Raw genomic sequence first — 23,196 nt, 5'->3', positions numbered from 1 at the left:
AAGGGCATCATACATCACGAGCTGCTGCTGCCAGATAGAACGATAGACTCGGACCTGTACTATCGACAATTAGCGCGATTGCAACCTAGCAATTCAAAAGAAACGGCCGGAACTGGTCAACAGAAAGGGTGTCGTATACCATGCTGACAACGCACACACCTTTAACGACCCGTCAGAAATTGAGAACTTGGCTGGGAGGTTTTAATGCATCCGTATAGGATGCCCGGACATGGCACTGTCAGACTGTCATTTGTTTCGGTCTCTGCAGAACTCCTTGAATGGTTAAGTTAGTTTTAAAAGAGGTCTGTGAAAACGTGTCACAATTTTTTGACCAGAAACCACAGAAGTTCTATAGCAACGGGATTATGGTGTTGCCGGAAATATGGCAGAAGGTCATCGAACAAAATGGTGCATATATGGTTTCATAATATTATTTTCAAATAACAATAAATGTATTCTCAATTTTGACCTCCAAAGGCTCAATGCTTTTTAGACAACCTAATAATAAATATCGTAGTTTGACAAATCGAGTAGGGTAAATTATGCGGAAGTTAACATCGCATATAAAATTTAGATACGTAAAAGATCTCGTAAAATGCGAGATCTAAAAATTGTTACCAAGTGAGAGACTGATGTGAAAGATTGAAGGATAGACTGATATAAATAGGATAGGAATTACTGATGAGTTATAACCCAGTTGTAATATTTTAATTAAAAAATATATATATACATATTTAAAAGAGTATTTTTTAAGAATAAATTTACCTGATTTATTAAAACATTTCTTAGTTATTTTTGACCATATTTTGACGACAAAATAAGTTCATATGTTGCGTAGTGACCTCAAAAACTGTACAACACCGAATTTACCATTAACCGAATATTTTTACAACAATCGGCCATATTGGATGTACCACTTTGAATTTTGCAAAATGGGTTTGATTCATAATCAGCGACATATGTGTGTGAATAACGAACAATCGAGATTTGTTCTAAAAAAATACTGTTTTAAGGCTCCTGGTCCTTTTGTCGAGAACTCCACAATCCTAAGCGACCAAATGTTTTTCTATCTGGTTAAGGACCACAGCACACCCGTTGTCGTAACGCCTGATACTATTTACGCGAATACCTTGCGTTACGCGACACGTAAGCTAATCCTGTGGCAATATCCTATGGTATAGTTGACAGTGGAGCAGCAATGTAAGCGGCAGGAATGAAAACCTTCTACTACATATTCACTGCATGGTAAATGCGAGTAGGTTCTATTGTATGCTTACGAGTAGTATAAAATAAACAAAGATGGACAGCGAATCTATGTCTGTCTTTGTCTCACCACCGGATAGCTGACAATCGTAGTGGCTGGCACGAGCCAGCGGCGATTTTATCTCTCACGATCCATTTCTTATGTGCTCCTCCTTTCACGTGATGCCTTAGAGCCCGCGTATGTATGTATATTATTGTAGTCCTTTACGCTATTTTGTGTTATGCGACATGTAAGCCAATTCTACAGAAAGATAACGTAAAGTAATATAATTACATTACATTACGTTTTTGTTGTATGTTGTCATAGGATTAACTTACGTTGCGTAACGCAAGGTATTCGCGTAAATAGTATGTTATGTAAGTCGACCCCAAGGAATCCACTGAGCTCACTTAGAACTCGACCAGATTAGCCGCTTGGGTGGTACGATAATCTTGCCTTCGATCAACTAAGTGCTTCGCGTAAAGAGACCTGGCTGGTTTCGCAGCCCGTGCGCGTCGTTCTCACGTGCACTTGGCGCGAGACACTGCCATGTCTCTTAATAAGGCGCTACGACAATGGGAGCTGTGGTCCTTAGCCAGATAGGAAAGCATTTGATGGTTTAGGACGTCGTGGCAATGACGCATCGAAACTAACGTACGCCCACTTTTTACAAATTAAAGCATGCTTATATAGGGTGTCCCAAATTGTAACACACCAACTCGATAGGGGCGTAGAGCTAAGCGAGAGGAACGAAAAAGTTATCTTCCATTTAGCGATATCTCGTATAGTTTATTAGTAATAACCGCTTAAAGTTTGGCGTTTGTCATGCCTATCAGGGCCTATAAACGGTGCGCGGCGAGTTGTGTGCGTCGAGGCTAAGCAGTAACGCCGCTTGCGCTGGCCGTTGCGCGACGTCAAAGCGCCGAGACGCCATCACGATAGTCAACTCGAGACGCGTTATCACTCAGCCTCGCACACGGCTCGCTGCAGAGCGTCTATAAGCCATGATAAACGCCAAACTTTAGGCGGTTATTATTAAAAAACTATATGAGATATCGCTAAATGGAAGAGGACTTTTTCGTTCCCCTTGCTTAGCTCAACGCCCCTATGGAGTTAATGTGTTACAATTATGAGACAACCTGTATACGTATGCGCATATGTGTACAATTTATACATAATAATTATATATAATAATTGTACACATCTGTTCTTAGATCATGTATGTTGCGACCTATCGCCTAGGAAGCGAGCAAAATGTCGCGACGATCTCTCAGTCCGCCTTCCACCGCTTCACCAAATTTCACCGAACAGTTGGGCGTCAGGCACGCTCCGCGTGCCCACCAACACAAACGATAAGCGGCGGCAAGGCGAATACGATCGCCTACGAGTCCGACAGCACTGGTACTTACAGTCCGAGGGGGGAGTGGATTCTTAGTCCTAGGATTTCCGGGAAAAGGATAATTCTCGGCAAATACAAGGAAAAAACACCTTTTGTTGTAAAATGATGTATGTAATCTGTGCCTTAGCTTGCTTGACAATCCAAAAGAAAGTTACGCCGAAATCGACAATGCTCGCTCAACTTCCGACGGTGAGGCGAATACGACAACGTTCTTTAACTCCCGCGGCGATTAACATCCGCGACTTCGGCCATGGCCGACACCCACGAACAAGAGAGAGAGATTTTCCGCTCCCCGGGCCCTGCGAACAAACTACCGGACGACTTCGGTAGACAAGAACGTTACATCCAATTTCCCAAACCCGAACATCCGACAGCCGCCGATCAGTCCTGCCACGCCACGGTTCACGAATACGAGACTGGGGCAATCACAAAAAGGCACTCTTACAATTTCGAACGCCTTCGGCAGCTTCCTCCGTCGTCGTCGCTCTCCTCCGCTCCTTCGCTCCGCTCTCTCTCTCTCTCTCTCTCTCTCTCTCTCTCTCTCCTCGCTTCCTACGCTCTTACTCCAGCCGCGACGCGTCTATTCTCTCCTGCGCTCTCTCTCTCTCTCTCTCTCTCTCTCTCTCTCTCTCTCTCTCTCTCTCTCTCTCCCCCCTATCCCTCTCCCTCTCCCGCTCCCTCTCCCTCCCTCTCTCTACCCCCTCCCCCTCCCTCTCTCTCTCTCCCTCTCCTTCTCTCTCTCTCTCCCCCTCTCCCTCTCTCTCTCTCTCTCTCTCTCTCTCTCTCTCTCTCTCTCTCTCTCTCTCTCTCGATATCCAAAGATCCGCTTGGGGCACTAACCACTGCCCTCGACAGGGCACTGAGCCGTACGGGTTACTCTCGGTACACCCCCGACACTAGAGGTACGATAATTTGGGAGGACCTGCTCGATATCTCTTTTTCGATAATCTAAAATCGCTCGTTAGCTCTCGCTTCGCGTCTCCGCCAGAAGTGTCGGTTTTTCCAGCCAGTCTCGGGGACATTGCCCCAGTTCCATTCCCGGCTCCGTTTTTTTCTTCCGTGATCACGCGATGTCGAGACGTGGTCATGTGTCGTTCTCTCTCTTTCCGAGCATCTCCTGTGTGATCCGGCTCCTTGTTGTCATGTGCCGATCCCTTGTTTGTTTTCTTGCTATCGACAACACACAAAATAAATCGGCAGCGGTACGATAATAACGACCAAATTTTTCGTAAACGATAGCCTTTAGCGGAACTAAGACATCACCTGCGAAAGATATCTCTCCGTTCGCCCGTCGGCGGCTCCTCGCGTCCTCCAATCCTTCATTCCCGGCCGGATCTCCTTCGTCTGCTTCTCCTGTTGGTCGGAGGCTACCCACGGCGCTAGGGGCACACACCTTGTCGGGACGCGGGAGTACTACACAAAAAAAGAAGAAAGGCCATCCCGCACTTTTCGGTACAAGATCGCTCGCCAACACGAAATGCCTCCGCGACAAAGTATCGATAGAACGCAGCTCGCCCTACGGCCGCGAGCGAGCGCGACGCCCCCGGGACCCTCTCGAAGGCCCTACGCCTCTTGTGACGAGCGACGAGCCAAAATCGGCACGTCACAATGTTAATATCATAACATATCAATGAACAAGAAGTTTAATGGTGAAGTAGCCTAGTCATCTGATTAGTAAGCTAGCGATCCTGGTTCGATTCTAGCTACTGTGGAGTGTAGTCTTTTCCTTTTTCCTCTATATTTTTTAAATTTAATATTAATGTTTGTATATATATATATATATATATCAGGTGTAGTAAAAAGAAATCCATTATTTTTCCAATAGATGGCTTTAGTTATCTGTATCTCGCGTTGTATAAGTCCGATTGGATTCCACTAGATGGCGTTAGAAAGATGAGATTTCGTACTAAAAAAACTTTTGTGACAGTTTTGTGATTAGTTGACTCAGTTTTATTTGAACGCGCGTCAAAGATGGACACTAGCAAAGAGAAAATACGCTATATTTTATAGTTTTTCTTCCATAAAGGCGAAAACGCAAGCCAGGCGGCTGAAAATGTGAATAGTGTTTATGATCCTGATACTGTAACAGCCAATCACGCGCAATTTTGGTTTCGTCGATTCCGTTCCGGTAATTTCGATGTCAAAGATGCACCACGCACTGGAAGGCCAATTGTCGAAAATATCGATAAAGTCATGGACATTGTCGAGTCCGACCGTCATGTAAGCACTGTTTCGATTGCCCAAGAGCTAAAGATTGCACAAAAAACCGTTTGGAACCATTTGAATAAGGCTGGATACAAAAAGAAGCTCGATGTATGGGTGCCACACGAGTTAACGAAAAAAAACCTCATGGACCGAATTTCCATCTGCGAATCGCTGCTGAATCGCAACAAAATCGACCCATTTCTGAAGCGGTTGGTCACTGATGATGAAAAGTGGATCACTTACGACAACGTCAAGCGAAAACGGTCGTGGTCGAATCGCGGTGAGCCGGCGGAAACGGTGGCCAAGCCAGGATTGACGGCCAGGAAGGTTTTGCTGTGTGTTTGGTGGGATTGGCAGGGAATTATCTACTATGAGCTGCTCCCCTACGGCAAAACTCTTAACTCGGAACTGTACTGTCAACAATTGGACCGTCTGAAGGAAGCAATCGCCCAGAAGCGGCCAGCTTTGGCCAATAGGAGAGGAATTGTGTTCCATCAGGACAACGCCAGGCCACACACATCGATAGTGACTCGCCAGAAGCTCCGGGAGCTTGGTTGGGAGGTTCTTATGCATCCACCTTATAGTCTGGACCTGGCACCAAGTGATTACCATCTGTTCCTGTCCATGGCGAACAATTTTGCTGGTGAAAAATTCGCTTCAAGAGAGGCTTGTGAAAATCGACTGTCTCAATTTTTTGCCAATAGGGACGAGGGCTTCTATGAGAGAGGCATAATGAAATTACCTTCAAAATGGCAACAAGTTATCGAACAAAACGGCGCATATTTGATCTAAATCGGATCATTCTAACTATGGTAATTAAAGCCTTCAATTTCATGCAAAAATAATGGATATCTTTTTACTACACGTGATATATATGATAACGTACAACAAAAACATAATATAATGTCTTACATTATATTACATTATATTACATTATATTACATTATCTCTCTGTAGAATTGGCTTACATTGGGGTGGTCGACCGTCCGCATTGAGATGCGGCTGGCCCGGCCATCCCAATGTTATAGGTATTGGGGCCTCGGCCACACCCGTGTGAGCTGCTCCGCGTCAATTGACCCGAGCGGCTCATGCTTTAGGTGTGGCCGGGGCGGACATACCGCGCAGCGGTGCACTGAGCGCCCTTGCTGCGCGGAGTGTAAGGAGATAGCGCGCGCCGCCGACCATAAGATGGCTGGCTTGATCTGTTGGTTGGCGGCGTGCCGAGTCGGAGGCGGCGGAAGTCGACGTGGTGGACGTCGACGTAGGTGCCGTCCTCCAAATTCGGAGAAGGTGGAGGATGCCGTCGGGGAGACGGCGGAGGCGGGCGCAGTAGCGCCTGCAAAAGAGGGGTCGTCGGCGGCTGCTGAGGGGGAGGCTTCGGCCACCCCACTTAGCGGCCGTGCGAATGACCAGGCCCCCCGTGAGTAAACGCGGGAGACCAGGGGGAGCAGGGTAGAACATCGAGGTGGAGGGAGAGAGGGGGCGGACTGCGCAAGCGCAGTGCGGCGCCAGGCGGAAGGCCCTAAGGGCCATGGAGCGGGGCGGTCGGAGAATCGACTGATACTAGTGCAGTTCCTCCGGCCGCCTCGGTTAGGAGCCTCGAGGGAAGGCATCCCGGTGGGGTTTTAGCCGGTAAGAGTCCGGCATAACTCTCACCCCCCCCCCCCGAGAGGTGAGGGTACCCATGAAGGTTTCCCCACCGTGATAAAAAAAAAATTGACTTACATGTCATATAATACAAAATGACGTAAGGAGCTATAATAATACACATACAGAGTATAACAGCAACATACAGATCAGTATGACGGGTTACTCGTCCCTATTTGGACGATAATGCAGAAAAAGTTACTCGTTGACTTTGTTGATAATGATATTTGCAGTATTTTCAGTTATGACAATTAACTTTGCACCGTGATCGTTATGACAGTTTATCGACCGTTTACAGGCAGAAGTCGAGCCTCATTGAATTAAAAAAGATGAATTTAAAAAATGAAACTGAGAAATAAATATTACGGAATTAAGCAAAATAAATAAGAGTAATACTTAAAGAGATAAATAATACAATATGTCTCTTGGTTTCGCATAATTTCTTAATTGCTTTCTTAGGTAGAAAAGTTTGATAGAAATTGGAGATTAGAAAGAACGATACAGAAATATTTAAAAGTCTTATATGTATACTGTATTTCATCTATATTTCTACAAAAGATCGCTTCTGCAAAAGTATGAATGGACTAGAAATATTAGGAGTACAAATAAGTTTCCGCTGTTTTCTATCAAAAATTAGAAATTTATTGTGAAAGAACGGTACATTACGTTTTATTCAAAGTATTGTCCATCACTAGCCACTACTTTTTCCTATCTTTCTGGCAGCATTCGAATACCACGTCGGAAGAACTTTTCATCTTTTGAGGCTATTCACGAATCGACCCAATTTTTAGTATCTTCATATGATGTAAAGTGCTGCTTAGACAGACCATGTGCCATCGACCGGAACAAGTGATAATCGGAAGGGGCAATGTCTGGTGAATACGGCGGGTGGGGTAGGACTTCCCAATTAAGTGTTTCCAAATAGGTTTTGACCGGTTTTGCAACATATGGCCGAGCGTTGTCATGTAGGAAAATAATTTGGTCGGGCCTGGAGTAGTAATGGGCGCGTTTTTCCTTGAGTGCTCGGCTCAATCTCATTAATTGTGTTCGGTAGAAAGCTCCAGTAATGGTTTCGCTCGGTTTGAGCAACTCATAATACACGACACCAAACTGATCCTACCAAATATACAGCATGAGTTTTTTTCCATGAATATTCGGTTTGGCTATCGATGTTGAAGCATGGCCAGATGGTCCCCATGATTTTCTCTTCTTTGGGTTATCGGAGTGGATCCATTTTTCATCACTAGTGGCTATACGATGCAAAAAACCCTTTCTTTTATGCCTGGCAAGCAGCATTTCACAAGTGCAAAATCGGCGTTCAACGTCTCTCGGCTTCAGTTCATATGGAACCCAATTTCCTTGTTTTTGAATCATTCGCAACGATTTTAAACGATGTGAAATTGCTTGTTGAGTCACTTCTAATGTAAGTGCAAGTTCTTCTTGCGTTTGGCACGAATCTTCCTCTAATAATGCTTCCAATTCCGTGTCTTCGTACACTTTCGGCCTTCCACTACGTTCTTTGTCTTCCAACTCTTTGTGTCAAACTCACCGTTTTTAAACTTTTGAAACCATTCACGACAACTTCTCTCACTTAAAGCAGTCTACCATATGCTTCTACAAGCAATCGATGCGCCTCAGCTGCAGATTTCTTCAAATTAAAGAAGTAAATCAAAAGTTCCCGCAAATGACGTTTATTCGGCACAAAACTTGGACATTTTCTCATGAAAAAAATTATATGATGCTGATCGGAGTAACTAATACTTCTAGGTTATGTTGTTACCAGATGTCCAAACTTACGATATTACGTTTTACATCTGACAATTTCAACCTTCTGGTGGGGCCATCTTTTATCAAACGGAGGAAACTTATTTGTACTCCTAATATAAATATTGGTTGCAACTTAATCGACCGCAACTATTAAGCGACATATTTTCAGTTCATTATAGTCTTGTATCTTGACACCTCATTTATCGAAACTAGGGCCTATTTTTCGAAACTTTTTGCAGCTTGATTGTTGCGGTCGATTAAGTTGCAACCGATATTTATACTGTGTTTCTAGTCCATTCATACTTTTGCAAAAGCGATCTTTTGTAGAAATATGGATGAAATACAGTATATGAGACTTTTAAATATTTCTGTATCGTTCTTTCTAATCTCCAATTTCTGTCGAACTTTTCAACGTAAAAAAGCAATTAAGAAATTATGCGAAACCAGGAAATATGTTGTATTATTTATTTTTTAAGTATTACTCTTATTTATTCTGCTTAATTCAGTAATATTTATTTCTCAGTTTCATCTATTAAACATCTTTTTTAATGCAATGAAGTTTGCCTCCTGTCGGTAAACGGTCAATAAACTCTCATAATGATAACAGTGCAAAGGTAGTTGCATTTGTCATAACTGAGAACATTGCAAATATCATTATTAACAAAGTCAACGAGTGACGTTTTCGGCAACCTCTGCATTATCGGCCGAATAGGGATAAGCAATCCGTCATACTGATCTGTATGTTGCTGTTATACCTTATACATATGCAGGCTCTAAAGCATCGCGTGGAAGGAGGAGCATATAAGAAATGGATCATGAGAGATGAGATCGCCGCTGGCACGTGTCAGCCGCTACAATTGTCAGCTATCCAGTGGTGAGACAAAGACAGACATAGATTCGCTGTCCGTCTTTGTCTAACTTATCTTACTCGTGGACACAGCAGGGAAAAGAACTCAAGAATACCGTCATGTTACATGCTTTTCACAGCAAAACGCTGAACTAAAAGGCATGAAAAAGTGACATGTTGACGGCCTAATTTATTCTTCGGTGCCATTTTTCTGTTATTCGTTGTAGTGAAATGTGACGTGTAATATACACAGTCTGTCCCAGATCCAATGAGACTGGTCCAAAAAAATACAAAGCGTTTATTATTTTAATTTTTTATTCTTGTTTATTCAAAATAGTCTCCTTCTGAGTCAATACAGCGCTGGAAACGTTCAACAAATTTTTCGAAACATTTTTTATACTCATCGGCTGGAATGGCCTTTAGTATGGCGGTCGAAGTCTTTTGGATGACCGGGATAGTATCGAAACGATTTCCTTTCATCGCCATTTTCAGTTTGGGAAATAGCCAGAAGTCGCACGGAGCCAAATCAGATGAATACGGTGGATGATCGATAACAATGATGCCTTTTTTGGTCAAGAATTCACGTACCATGATGGCTTTGTGCGATGGTGCATTATCGTGCAACAAAAACCAACTGCCTGGCTCTCGATATTCCGGTCGAACTCGTCGAATTCTGGCCCATAATCGTTGTAGAACTCCCAGATAATATCTGGGCAGACACAGCGGTCGCTTCGAAGAATTTCTTTGACTTTCTCGATGTTTTCTTCATTGCGAGTGGTTTTTGGCGGCGGTGCTCGGTCATCGTCTGCAAGGTCCTCACGACCGTCACGGAATCGGCCAAACCAACGGAAAACCTGTGCACGGGACATGCATTCATCCCCGTATACATTTTTTAGCGTTTCGTACGTTTCTGCACCACTTTTACCCAATTTAAAAGTTGGTCTTCCGACCGACGTACACAAAGTGACTTTACATAAAATGTCAAACCACAGTGAAATATCAACCGAATTCGCTCAAATTTTGAGGTTAAGTAGATGAAGGGTTGAACATTCACCTACCATCATTCATTCATAGATATCGCTGCGGTAAGAACTTTGATGGAACCAGTCTCATCGTATCTGGGACAGACTGTGTATTTAGGAAACCTGTAGGAAATTCCGAGTTCTCAGCTTTTGTGAAATATGTGTGGGAACATAATTTGTACTCGTTTCATCAGCTGTTAGACCACGCGTTTTTTCGTGTGAGTAGGCCTCTTTTCATGGTCTATTTTACGGCTCTGTATTAACCGTTGAAGTAAAAGGAGAGAACTCGGAACTTTTTACAAGTGTACTGAACCATTTCAAGTGTCGTTTTTGAGAAATTTTATTTTCTTTTATTTTTTTATTATTTTTTTTATTTTAAAATAACACGCAAGAATTCTCAGCGTGTCATTTCTCGTTTATGACACCATAATTCCAATATGGCCGCAGCGAGTACCCAGGGGCCTTAAATGTACAGGATGTCCGGTAATTAGCTGCCAACCCGAAATGTGAAGGTAGATTGGGTTAAGTTGAAAAGAAAAGTACAATTTTGAAAGAATCGCAATAATTATTGAGTTATTAATAACAGAAATCCGAGGAGTGGGTATGTGATGACATAGATAATTGAAGAAGCGTTGCAACCGCTTGGGCCACAGCATGATCTAATTGATCCAGCAACTATAGCCAGTGCGTGGCGAAGGGAAGGACAACGTATCGCTATTTGTGTTTTATCTCTCTGCACCTACATCTCGCCGCACGCCTCCAACAGTTGTTTGGTCGAATGGGCCATACGATGGTCCGAGAGGTTGCAACGCTCTTCTAATCGTCCTTATCGGAGCGCACTCACTCGTCAGATTTCTGTCATTAATAACTCGGTATTATTAAATCGATAATTCGAAATTATTGCGATTCTTGCAAAATTGTATTTTACTTTTCTTTTCAGCTTAACCCAATCTACTTTCATACTTCCGGTTGGCAGATAATTACCGGACATCCTGTATATAAAATACTTGCGCAAACTTCAAAGTATTAAAAGATTTGAAAAATCAATTTAGGTTAAAAATGACCACATACATTTCTTCATACTTTGATATTAAAAACTAACTGTAAAAAATTGAAGACAAATCGGTGTCTAACGTTCTTCGAGGTTTACTTGTAAAATTAAATTATATTTATGGAAGTAGCTGGTTATACACGAATTTTATTTGGTCATAAATAACATTTCATTTATTACAAAATTATAATCAAATCTGTTAGCGATTTGTCTATCTATTGTACTAACGGTTTACTTATCAAATTATTTCGTTAAATTATTTTAATAATACTGTTTTAATAATATTGTTGTTGAGATTGATATACAATTAGTTAAGGTTGAGTTTTCTCCTTCCATTATACGAGGGTGGATTAATAAGTACCCGTGTTAGGAATGAAGACGAATAAAGTTTTTCATAAAAATTTATTTTTATTTTTCAACGTAATCCCCTTTTAGGACGATACACTTTTCCCAACGTCCCTGCCAGTTCTTTAACCCCTCTAAAAAATACGATTTGTCAAACTCTTCAAAATAAGCTTCTGTCTTGATGATGACCTCCTCGTTTGAGGTGAATTTTTCCCCGCGAACCACGTTTTCATGTTGGGGAATAGAAAGAAGTAGCAGGGAGCCAGGTCGGGCGAGTACGATAGGTGCGGCAACAATCGTAGCGCAATTCATGCAATTTGGCCGCAACGATTCCGGATGAGTGAGCTGGTGCATTGTTGTGGTGGAACAGCACTTTTTTCTTTGCCAATTGGTGCCATGTCTCCTTCAATTTCTCGTCGAATCGGACAAATAATTCACTGTAGTACTGCCCCGTGACCGTGCTTCCTTTTTCTAAAAAGTCCATGAGGATTATTTCCTTCGAATTCCCAAAAATCGTAGCTATAACTTTTCCGGCCGATGGGACTGTCTTTGCCTTCTTCGGAGCAGATTCGCCCGGAAAAGTCCATTGTTTTGACTATTACTTGGTTTCTAGCGTGATGGATCCAAGTTTCATAAACGGTGACGATTCGACACAAAAACTCTTGTGGATTTCGCTTAAAGAGGTCCAAATACTGCTTCGAAATTGACAGCCGTATCCGCTTGTTGTCCATCGTGAGCAATCGCGACACTCATCGGGACGACAGCTTTCTCATTCTTAACTTATGTAAAATATTGATTGCTGTTCCGTCCGACACGCCTACGGCCTCTATTACTTCGCGCACTTTCGTTCGGGGATCAGCGAGAATCATGTCGTGGACCCTTTCAACGATTTCCTCAGTAATTACGTCTGCCGGGCGGCCTAGCCACTCCTCATCAGAAACAGATGTACGGCCACGTTTGAATTCGTTGAACCAATATCTCACGGTGTTCATAGATGGTGAAGGGTCTCTATAGACAGCAACCAACTTCGCTTCTATTTCTTCGCACGTTTTTCCATCCAAAAATAAAAAGCGAATTACGAATCGATATTGCTCTTTTTCCATCGTATCGAAAACCACCAAACACATTTAATATATGTGGCTGTCAAATAAAAAATAACCTATGAATCTGTCTGAAATTTTTATATGGCACGTTTAAAGGGCAGTAGTATACGATGATAATGCCAACTTCCCTCAACAACGCTATCTGTCTTCAAACACGGGTACTTATTGATCTACTCTCGTAGTTGAATTTTAATTGGTGCAGATATTTATGTTAAACTTGGCAACGCTGTAAGATTATCATGTACAACAAATTTCGCTTCACCATTTCCGCTTTACGTTGAGAATAGCAATTAACGCTTTTCATATCACGTATGCGATATTAGTCGCGAGAAAACTTGCATGCACAATATACAATATAATATAATAGCATCCTGCTTTTTGTTAATTTGATGATTTGAAATTTCCAAAAGTCAGTTAAAAAAAGTTAACAAAAGTCAAGGCGTTATTGCAACAATATATTCTTGAGACTAAATAGAGCAAAAAAGTCTAGTACCACTTTTTTTTCCGACATATAGTTAGCGAGATATCGTAAGTTAAATATTGAAAAAGTTATCAAGTTTTCTTTAAATATCTAAAAAAATATTAAGTAAATAAAAAAATATTTTAGACAAAAGTTGTTCAAATTAATTGATAGAAACAGACGGTGTAATAAAAAATTGGGATTTCTGTTAGAAAATTTCGAGTTGATCTTCAAATGACCCTCAAGGTCAATTTCAAGGTCACCAAAAGATAATACTTTATGACCCCTATAACTTTTATTTGAGTCATTTTCCGTGAAAGTGCGCACTTCTGGAGATAATAGCGGGTTCTCATTTTTTTCGAATACCCTGTATTGCATAGTTTCAAGAATAAGGCCCTTGGTCTCTCGGTCTCTAATAACTATTCTGTGTCACCTGTTTTTGAAATAACGAACAATCATTCATTTATATCATACTTAACTTTCGCAACAGTGATCTGCAAATTTTATTGCTGAATAATATAGCAACTGTTAAGTGTTTACGTAAACAACGAAATATAGATTAAACATCTTTTTTTCAATGCCTAAATTATATTTACAAAATTAGCATTGAGATAGTTTAATTATACCTTATATACAGGGTGTCCCAGAAGTAATGGACCACCCTAATAACTCTTCAATATTGAAGTTTCAAGGAAAATGATTTGAATAAAAGTTGTAGGGATTTAAGTGAGCTTATGATGACCTTGATTTTGACCTTGACCTCTATTTTCAAGGTCATTTGAAGGTCTACTTGCGTTTTTTAAATGGGAATTCTTATTTTTGATTACACTGTTTTTTTTACTAGTTAATTTGAACAACTTTTGTCTGAAACATTTTTTTATTTGTCTAATATTTTTTGAGATATTTGAAGAAAACTTGATAACTTTTTCAATATTTAACTTATATCTCACTATCTATTTGTCGGAAGAAAAAGTGGTACTAGACTTTCTTGCTTTATTTAGTCTCAAGAATATATTGTTATAAATGCGCCCTGATTTTTGTTAATTTGATGATTTTGAAATTTCCAAAAATCGGTAAGTTAATAAAAGTCAAGGCGCTATTGTAGCAATATATTCTTGAGACTAAATAAAGCGAGAAAATCTAGTATCATTTTTTCTTTCGACAAATAGTTAGCGAGATATTGTAAGTTAAATATTGAAAAAGTTATCAAGTTTTCCTCAAATATCTCAAAAAATATTAGACGAATAGAAAAATATTTTAGACAAAAGTTGTTCAAATTAACTAGTAGAAAAAAACAATGTAATAAAAAATGAAGGTTCCTATTTAAAAAACGCAAGTCGACCTTCAAATGACCTTGAAAATAGAGGTCAAGGTCAAAGTTAAGATCATCATAAGGTAGCTTTCTTAAATCCTTACAACTTTTATTCAGATTATTTTCCTTGAAACTTCAATACTAGAGAGTTATTAGGGTTGTCCGTTACTTTTGGGACACGCTGTATAATAGCGGTCCCTTATTAACCCTTATTAACCCTTTATATCCTGACGGTACTTCAAAGTACCGCTCTATATATGCGCTCTTGAACCTTTTTCTCGTGTCTTATCCTACATTCCTGTCGGTACTTACAAATACCACGTCAAAATTTAATCATTGAGTTGTTACAAAATTTATTTTCCTGTTTCTTATGTTTATAATGCTAAGAGTTATTAGTAATACGCAAAAATTTAATAAGATCTTGGGTAAATTAATTTAGGATATAAAGAATTAAATAAATTCACGATAATGGGATATCGGTTTACAGAAATTCAGCCATAACATCAATAATAGATTATTGTACAATATATTGTATTATAGACATAGCAAAATATGTTAAATCATAATTATAATACCTTATTGCCGTTTTGCCATCATGGGCGTGCTGATCTATAGGGGCGCCATGTTGTTTTAGTAACTTTTCTACCAACGATGTGTGTCCTTCCTGCGCTGCAAGCATGAGTGCGCTTTTTCCGTCATTGTCGGTTTCATCAATTTTCGCACCAGCATCCAGTAATGCTTCACAAACATCAATATGACTTTCAAATGCGGCATAATGTAAAGGTGTCCAACCAGAATTATCCCTATGTTGTTCATCTAGGCCTTAATGTAAAATGCATTCCTTTACTTTTGTGGATTATTAAATTATTATATTAATGTATTAATTATATACGAGTTAACATATTAACAAAATAATATTTCTTTCTCATTTAAATGTCACAATATATGTGTATCTATTTATATCTATTTTTATGTTATATAATATCATATTACAATACATGAGTCAATTAAAGAGTTACAAACTTATATCTCGAGAATGAAGCATTTCAGAGAAAAATGTACCAGACAAAAATTGCATGGTTTCAAGAGGGATATAAAACAGTTTGTTTACAGATGACGTTCCTTTTGAGATATTCACTGATTATTACTTTTTTTAAATGGAACTCCAATTTTTTTATCATATTATCTTTTTCTACCAATTAATTTGAACAACTTTTGTTTGAATCCTTATAACGTGGGACAAGGAGTCCCTTGTCTCCGTTACGAATCGCGCGGCGACGACGATCGGTCGCCGCGCGATCGAACACTGCCACTACCATCCCCGCACCGCACCGACCATCAGTGCTGCGGCAATAAGGCTCGAGCGCCGAAAGATTGCGAGCAATCGCTCGCCCGCTCAGGAAAAATCGGGATCAAGACGCGAAAAGGGGTAATCTCAAAATCCGCATGCGCAAATTTCGCGGAAATTTGGGGGGATAACCCCTTCCGCTCTCGACTCTCGATTTTAAGGGTATATAACTCGTTCTTTCACCGAGATCGAGAGAGTCGTCGTCTCAAAGCGAGATAGTCTTCCGAACAGAGCTCCCTGGCGAGAAGAGGCACCCGACGAGAGGACTGAGTAGAACCAGGATCAGTAAAGCGAACAGAGAGTCCGGGAAGCACGGCCAAATGCCGGTGAGTAATTTCTCCAAGTACCATACCGCATCACCGGGAAAATCTTACAAGACCCGGCGGCACGCGCTAAACGGACGCTTAGCGTTCCACCGATACGATCCACACGGATCCGACTTAGAATAAATTTCTGTTTCCGAAAGAACGGCAGCAGTTAGCCACCGTTTCGCGATTCTAAATGCTCGTCCGTCGACGTTAGGCAGCAGTTAGCCGTCGCGCCGACTTAGAATAAGTTTCTGTTTCGAGAGAACGGCAGTAGTTAGCCACCGTCTCGCGATTTCTAAGTGCTCGTCCGTCGACGTTAGACAGCAGTTAGCCGCCGCGCCGACATAGAATAAGTTTCTGTTTCGAGAGAACGGCAGCAGTTAGCCACCGTCTCGCGATTCTAAATGCTCGTCCGTCGACGTTAGGCAGCAGTTAGCCGTCGCGCCGACTTAGAATAAATTTCTATTTCCGAAAGAATGGCAGCAGTTAGCCACCGTCTCGAGATTTCTAAGTGCTCGTCCGTTGACGTTAGGCAGCAGTTAGCCGCCGCGCCGACTTAGAATAAGTGTCTGTTTCCGAAAGAACGGCAGCAATTAGCCACCGTTCCGCGATTCTAAGTGCTCGTCCGTCGACGTTAGGCAGCAGTTAGCCGTCGCGCCGACTTAGAATAAGTTTCTATTTCCGAAAGAATGGCAGCAGTTAGCCACCGTCTCGCGATTTCTAAGTGCTCGTCCGTTGATGTTAGGCAGCAGTTAGCCGCCGCGCCGACTTAGAATAAGTGTCTGTTTCCGAAAGAACGGCAGCAATTAGCCACCGTTCCGCGATTCTAAGTGCTCGTCCGTCGACGTTAGGCAGCAGTTAGCCGTCGCGCCGACTTAGAATAAGTTTCTATTTCCGAAAGAATGGCAGCAGTTAGCCACCGTCTCGCGATTTCTAAGTGCTCGTCCGTTGATGTTAGGCAGCAGTTAGCCGCCGCGCCGACTTAGAATAAGTGTCTGTTTCCGAAAGAACGGCAGCAATTAGCCACCGTTCCGCGATTTCTCAGTGCTCGTCCATCGACGTTAGGCAACAGTTAGCCGCCGTGCCGACTTAGAATAAGTTTCTGTTTCGAGAGAACGGCAGCAGTTAGCCACCGTCTCGCGATTTCCAAGTGCTTGTCCGTCTACGTTAGGAGGCTCCCGCGCCGTGCACACTTTTGCGCCGACAACGGCGTTCGAGTCCCGCAGACGACTGGTTCGTTTTTTTTCGTATGTAAAGACATGTAATAAATATTTTTATATTGTTCTTATGTATAATTCCTTTTTTTGTTTCTACGCTATTAATCAAGGCTAATTAGGAGAGTCAGGTCTTTCAAATATGAACACAACTTTTTTATTAATTACAATAAAATGTATTTTTCGTGTAAATCTATTTCGTATAAATATTTCGTATGGTATGGGAAAGAAATGGCCAGACAGTGATTATTTTGTGTGAGAGAAACCCGAGAGCCGTTAGAACCGTTACAAATGGAAAGGAACCCTCTTCCCTTTCCCCTTCTCGCAGAGGGATTCTCATGTTTTGTGACATGCTCGCTTCGTTCTCTGGGCAATCTTCGTAACGTGAACAGTGAAAAACTCGTGTTAAAAATCGAAATCACGTTTGTAGATGAAGCAACGATCAGCTATGTGCAAAATCTAGCAAAATGTGATATTACGAAAGAAGAGTTGACGGATGCAATAGAATATCTTCGAGGTAAATATATTGAATGTGTGAGCAATGGAAAGATATATTTGTACGTATTGTTATTGGCCTTGTATACAATATCAATTATATTGAATTCATATTTGCAGATGTTCTGATACAATTTAATTTAATTAATAATGAAGCGCCAAGAAAATTATCAAAAAATTCGAAATTAATTGGCGGAAAATTGTTTGAAAAATTAATTAAACTGTTCGGAAAACATAAAATATCAGATGAGGTGAAATATTATATAGCAGAAGGAGAAGACGTGATTGAAGAAGATGCGATGGAAGATGTTCAATCGTCTTCTTCGGACAAGCCTCATACGAGTCAAAGAACGGAAGACTACGAACCTCTGTAAAAAGTTGCAGCGATGGATCTAGTGCCGTATGACGTAAAATTGAAAATAGTTATGACCGCAAACGAACATCCGAATTGGAGCTTCCGTACGTTACAAAGCAAGTTTAAAGCATTTGCATTTGCATTATCACAGTGAAGTTGCACGCTTCCGCAAATACATTTTATCTGGTGGAAATTATTTGGATAAGCTGCAATTAATAAAACGGAATGTGTATGATCGGTTTACGGAAGCAAGAGAGCAAAGGCAACTTGTTACACGACGTCTCCTTCAACAGTGGACGATGGCTGCAGCCGTTCAATATGACAAACAAGGAGAAGAAAGCGAAGAACATGACAAAGCTTTCCGCTTTGTAGCATCGAACACATGGTTAACATCATTTCTACGTGAATACAAAATTTCTAACCGTCGAGTTGTTCGGTATTTATCAAAAAGAGAAATAATATCACCGCAAGCTGTGATGGAATCCGCTGTACACTTTCAAGAATTAATTAGAAGTATATCACCGGATTACGACCCGGATTTCATAATAAATTCTGACCAAATGGGCTGCGAATATCGCGTAAATGTTGCACGAACGTACACGCATACTGGCGAAAAATTCGTACAATTATATATCGGCGATCTAAACAAAGTGACTCACTCTTATACTGCACAATATTCTGTCACACAATCGGGCAAGCTATTAAATAAAGTGTTCGTTTGCTTACAAGAGACTTCCAACACATTTGGAGTCCGGGTACAGAAAGAGGTAGATGCGTTATTGCTATTATGTAAAAATGTTGTTCCAGTCTGCTCCAAATCAGGGAAATTAACAACGTCTCTCTATCAGCAATATTTGAAACTGGTTCTCAAGCCGTACGTTGGTAATCATCAGTTTTTATTTCTTGTTGATTCTTGGGGAGGACAAAAGAATATCCATATGTATAACGAAATATTTCGCGATAATAACAATAGGCCAACGTGTAACCTACAAATAATACCACCAAAATGTACGCCAATTTGTCAACCGTGCGATGTTTATTTCTATAGACAGGTCAAAATCATTATAAAGCGTATACAGAACTGTCCTTCTTTATATACCGGCGACGAAAGTATAAATTTGAACACTCGCGCTGATGCAATTCGTATACAATCACTCACACACTATCTGTTATTAGCATCAGTTTTCAATTTTATGCTCCAATATGCGTGGTGTGCGTCCAGTCTTGTTGACAGTCGCGAGGTATTTTACAACGTTAATCAAATATGTTTTCCACCAACTATACATAGTCAAAAGTGTATTTGTGCAAACAATTATGCGTTTATTACGTGCAGTTGGTGCAAAAAACTATTATGTTTTACATGCTTTTATACGGCATTCCATCCGCAGAGTTGCGACTGCATGACCACATTTTATAATACATAACTTTCATTTGTGTGCCTTATATTTGTCTTATGTGTGTGTGTGTGTGTGTGTATGTGTTTTGATACGGACAAAAACATTTTATTGTAATTAATAAAAAAGTTGTGTTCATATTTGAAAGACCTGACTCTCCTAATTAGCCTTGATTAATAGCGTAGAAACAAAAAAAGGAATTATACATAAGAACAATATAAAAATATTTATTACATGTCTTTACATACGAAAAAAAACGAACCAGTCGTCGGCGGGACTCGAACGCCGTTGTCGGCTCAAAAGTGTTCGCGGCGCGGGAACCTCTGTCTGCTCAGCCACGCCGCTTCGTGAAAGAGTGTCGTAACTTGCGCCCTATGTGTGGCACGGCTCCGCGAGCCAAACTTTAACTGCAAATTACTCGTAAACAAAGACGCATTCACTCATATTATGTTAGAGCGTTTATACACGGCATCATAGCTATCGAGTGTGCTATGATTCGTGTTGAAATCGATGAAACAGGTTGCGTCATCTCCTTGTTAGATTAAGTAACTGTAGCGAAAATAAGCGCGGAGCCGATAAGACGCGTACGCCGATGTTACGAAAGGAGAAGCATTAGATTTTCAGCCTATCTGCTAACCGTCCGAATAGCGGGCCTCGATCACCGGCGCGTTTGTTTTCGACGCAATCAACGCGCCCAAACATATTCCACAGATCTCGGAGCTCGCGGTATACCAGTGTAATCCGCCGAACATTATTATTTATTTATTAGCGCTTTTTCGGGCCGAGTAAAACCGCACCGTATCATCGTCGAATCGTGATTCGAAAGAAACAGCGAAATTAACCCGTGTCTTAGGTTTATCGCAGGTGTATCATCTCATTATTTCACGTTTCCGGGAATCAGACGCATCTTATTGTTCCGCCGGCGACGCACGACCCTCGTCAAACGGTGACAGATCTCGAGCACGCGTCCGGTCGAGATCCGCGGCTTGCGACGTGGTAAAAACATTGCCCGAGGCGAATTCGAACTTTCGTCGCGAAACGTCGAAAGACCTCCAGCGTGAGCCGTATTCAATAATCGTTCTGTAACGCGGACAGGTGTACGGCAAGTGAGAAGTATACGAAGAAACGAAACAAATAAAACCACTGTACAGCCGAGCGAGAAACTCGGAGAATTCTCGGCAGAACCGAGCTAAATCAAAATCAGAGCAATTATTTAAAATCCTTCCCGAAAATCCTGCAGCGAACATCCGTCCGACGGTCCGCAGCAAGAAGCGCGGGCGACGGCGGAAGACCGATCGAGACCGAGGTGAACCGGAATCCTCCGACCCGCGACTTGTCACCACTCGCGAGGATGGAGCGCGGAGAGACGAGCGGCGGGAGGGCAGAGCGTTACATCCTTGTCTTATTTGCTTAATATTTTTTGAGACATTTAAAGAAAACTCGGTAACTTTTTCAATATTTAATTTACGATATCATACTGTTTGTCGGAAGGAAAAGTGATACTAGATTTTTCTATTTGGTTTCAAGAATATATTGCTACAATTGCGCCTTAACTTTTGTTAATTTAAAATATATTTTTATTTCAAGATTGAAGAATTTTTCCGCATATTTAGACATGTTAAGCTTTATTACCATGGAATATACACCAGTCCAACTAGTTCCCAATATGTTTTATCCGTTCTCACGAGGAGCAAAAAACGGTGTTTTGTAATATTGAATCAAGGCATTCTTCTGAGATCCTAGTTCTTATGGGACACATGGTATATTGAACATTGCATCCTCATGTTGGTTTTAGTATTAGAAAATTACTAAAAATATTATTCTTTTACTCTTTTTAAAACAATAGAGAAAATACGTAGCACTTAGAACACAGAAACTCTTCCGTAAACTTATTCTTATCTTTCATAATATGCATCTTTGTTTTAGCATCAAAAGTTTTCCCCTCACTTCTGGACATTCCGAGGTTCATTTTCGTCAAATAGACACTTATTCACAACGTTTCCAATAGGTTTTTCTCGTTCCCTTAAAAGGTACAAAAACGAGGTTTTTTAACATTGTCCTTTCCAAAGGTCGATAAGCATTGATAACAAAAAGTAGGGCATTAATATAACAATATATTCCTGAGACTAAATAGAGTAAAAAAATCTAGTATTTTTTCTTCCGACAAACAGCAAGATATCGTAAATTAAATATTGAACAAGTTATCGAGTTTTCCTTAAATATCTAAAAAATATTAGACAAATAAAAAAGTATTTCAGACGAAAGTTATTCAAATTAATCGATAGAAAAAGATGATATAATAAAAAATTTAAATTACCGTTTAAGAAAAGTAATGATTAGTGAATATCTTGAAAGTGGCGCCATCTATAAACAAATTGATATAGTTGTTTCATGTCTCCCTTGAAACCAGACAACTTTTGTTGGATACATTTTTCTCTAAAATGCTTCGTTCCCGAGATATAAGTCTGTAACTCTTTAATTGACACACTCGGGATATCATACAGAATGGGCCAAAAATAAAGTGTTACAGCTCAATATTTCTGAAACGGGTAGATGGATTTTAATCCTTTTGTTTTCGCTCTTCTCGTCTCGATATGTCCTTTCACGTGGACTTATCCTCATTTTCCGCAATCACACACTTATGGCATGGAAAACACCAACTTCGTTTTTTTAAATGGCAACTCCAAAAATTTTAACATTAATGAGTTCTTGGTTGAAAGAGAAGTCACTTTTATTCAAAAAATCTTTTTCTAAAATCATTAATTTCCGGGCTAGAACCAATTCAAAATTTCTCAAGGCGCGAAACTCCAAGAACTCACATTTAACAGATTCACTCACCGATTTTCATTTTGTTTACTACTTATTAATGATCGAGTCCGTCTATTATAGACCAAGATTGAGAGTATTTCATATAAATTCGGTAGAAATGACTGGGAACAAAATACTAAAAAAGTCAAAGTTTGTATGATTTATTTTAATAAATGTTCAAAATGCATACCATGTACTTCTAAGCACTTAAATAATCTTTCGATAAAATTTTTACGCACATTTAAGAGCATAGCTGGCGTAATCTATACGCAGGTAGCTCGAATTCGTTCCTTCATTTCTTCTTTAGTAATAGGGATCGCGCCAAATACTTTTTTTATATACCCCCAAGAATGAAATCTAAAGGGATTAGATAAAGTGCGAAAGGTAGTCATTGAATAGGTTTACAATGCTCAATCCATCATTGACTAAACATTTTGTTCAGCAACATGCGTAATTCTAGCAAAATGTCGCGGTGCTCTATCTTATTAGAATCACATATCACGTTGAATACACAGTGGAACATCCTCTAATAATATGTGAAGCTCATTACTTAAAAAATTGCAGTAAGATTAACATGTTACCGTGGATTAAAAAAAATATGTCCCCATGATGGAGTCTCCAACAATGTCACACCGAACATTTAACGATCAGTGATGTTGAAACGGCATAATACGTATTTAATATGGATTGTCCTGAGACCAATAATGTATTGGGTTGGCAAATAACTTCGTTCGGTTTTTTAGAGTAGAATAAAACACAATTTGTTGATACACAAGATAAATTTTAATCAATTTATATTGGCCATCTTTATCGATGACCTCTAGCCATCTTTCCACCAACTTCATTATGCCGCATTCGTAAAACGTTCTGGGA

The 23,196-nt window shown here is 40.5% G+C and overlaps 1 protein-coding gene across 1 annotated transcript in view; it reads right to left on the bottom strand.

Annotated features, from left to right (window-relative positions):
• Positions 1-23,196, bottom strand: part of LOC105188104 (ankyrin repeat domain-containing protein 50) — a gene marked incomplete at its 3' end in the record, with an annotated part of 526,622 nt that overhangs the window by 35,856 nt on the left and 467,570 nt on the right. The window contains exon 7 of the mRNA XM_025301288.1: positions 14,977-15,223. Coding sequence (XP_025157073.1) covers positions 14,977-15,223 — 247 coding nt within the window. The remainder of the gene's footprint in view (positions 1-14,976; positions 15,224-23,196) is intronic.

Source organism: Harpegnathos saltator, unplaced genomic scaffold, assembly GCF_003227715.2.
Source record: "Harpegnathos saltator strain DR-91 unplaced genomic scaffold, Hsal_v8.6 scaffold409, whole genome shotgun sequence".
In the NCBI taxonomy this organism is placed as follows: domain Eukaryota; kingdom Metazoa; phylum Arthropoda; class Insecta; order Hymenoptera; family Formicidae; genus Harpegnathos; species Harpegnathos saltator.
The sequence above is the reverse complement of the archived record's forward strand: the minus strand, read 5'-3'. Positions and strand labels throughout refer to the sequence as shown.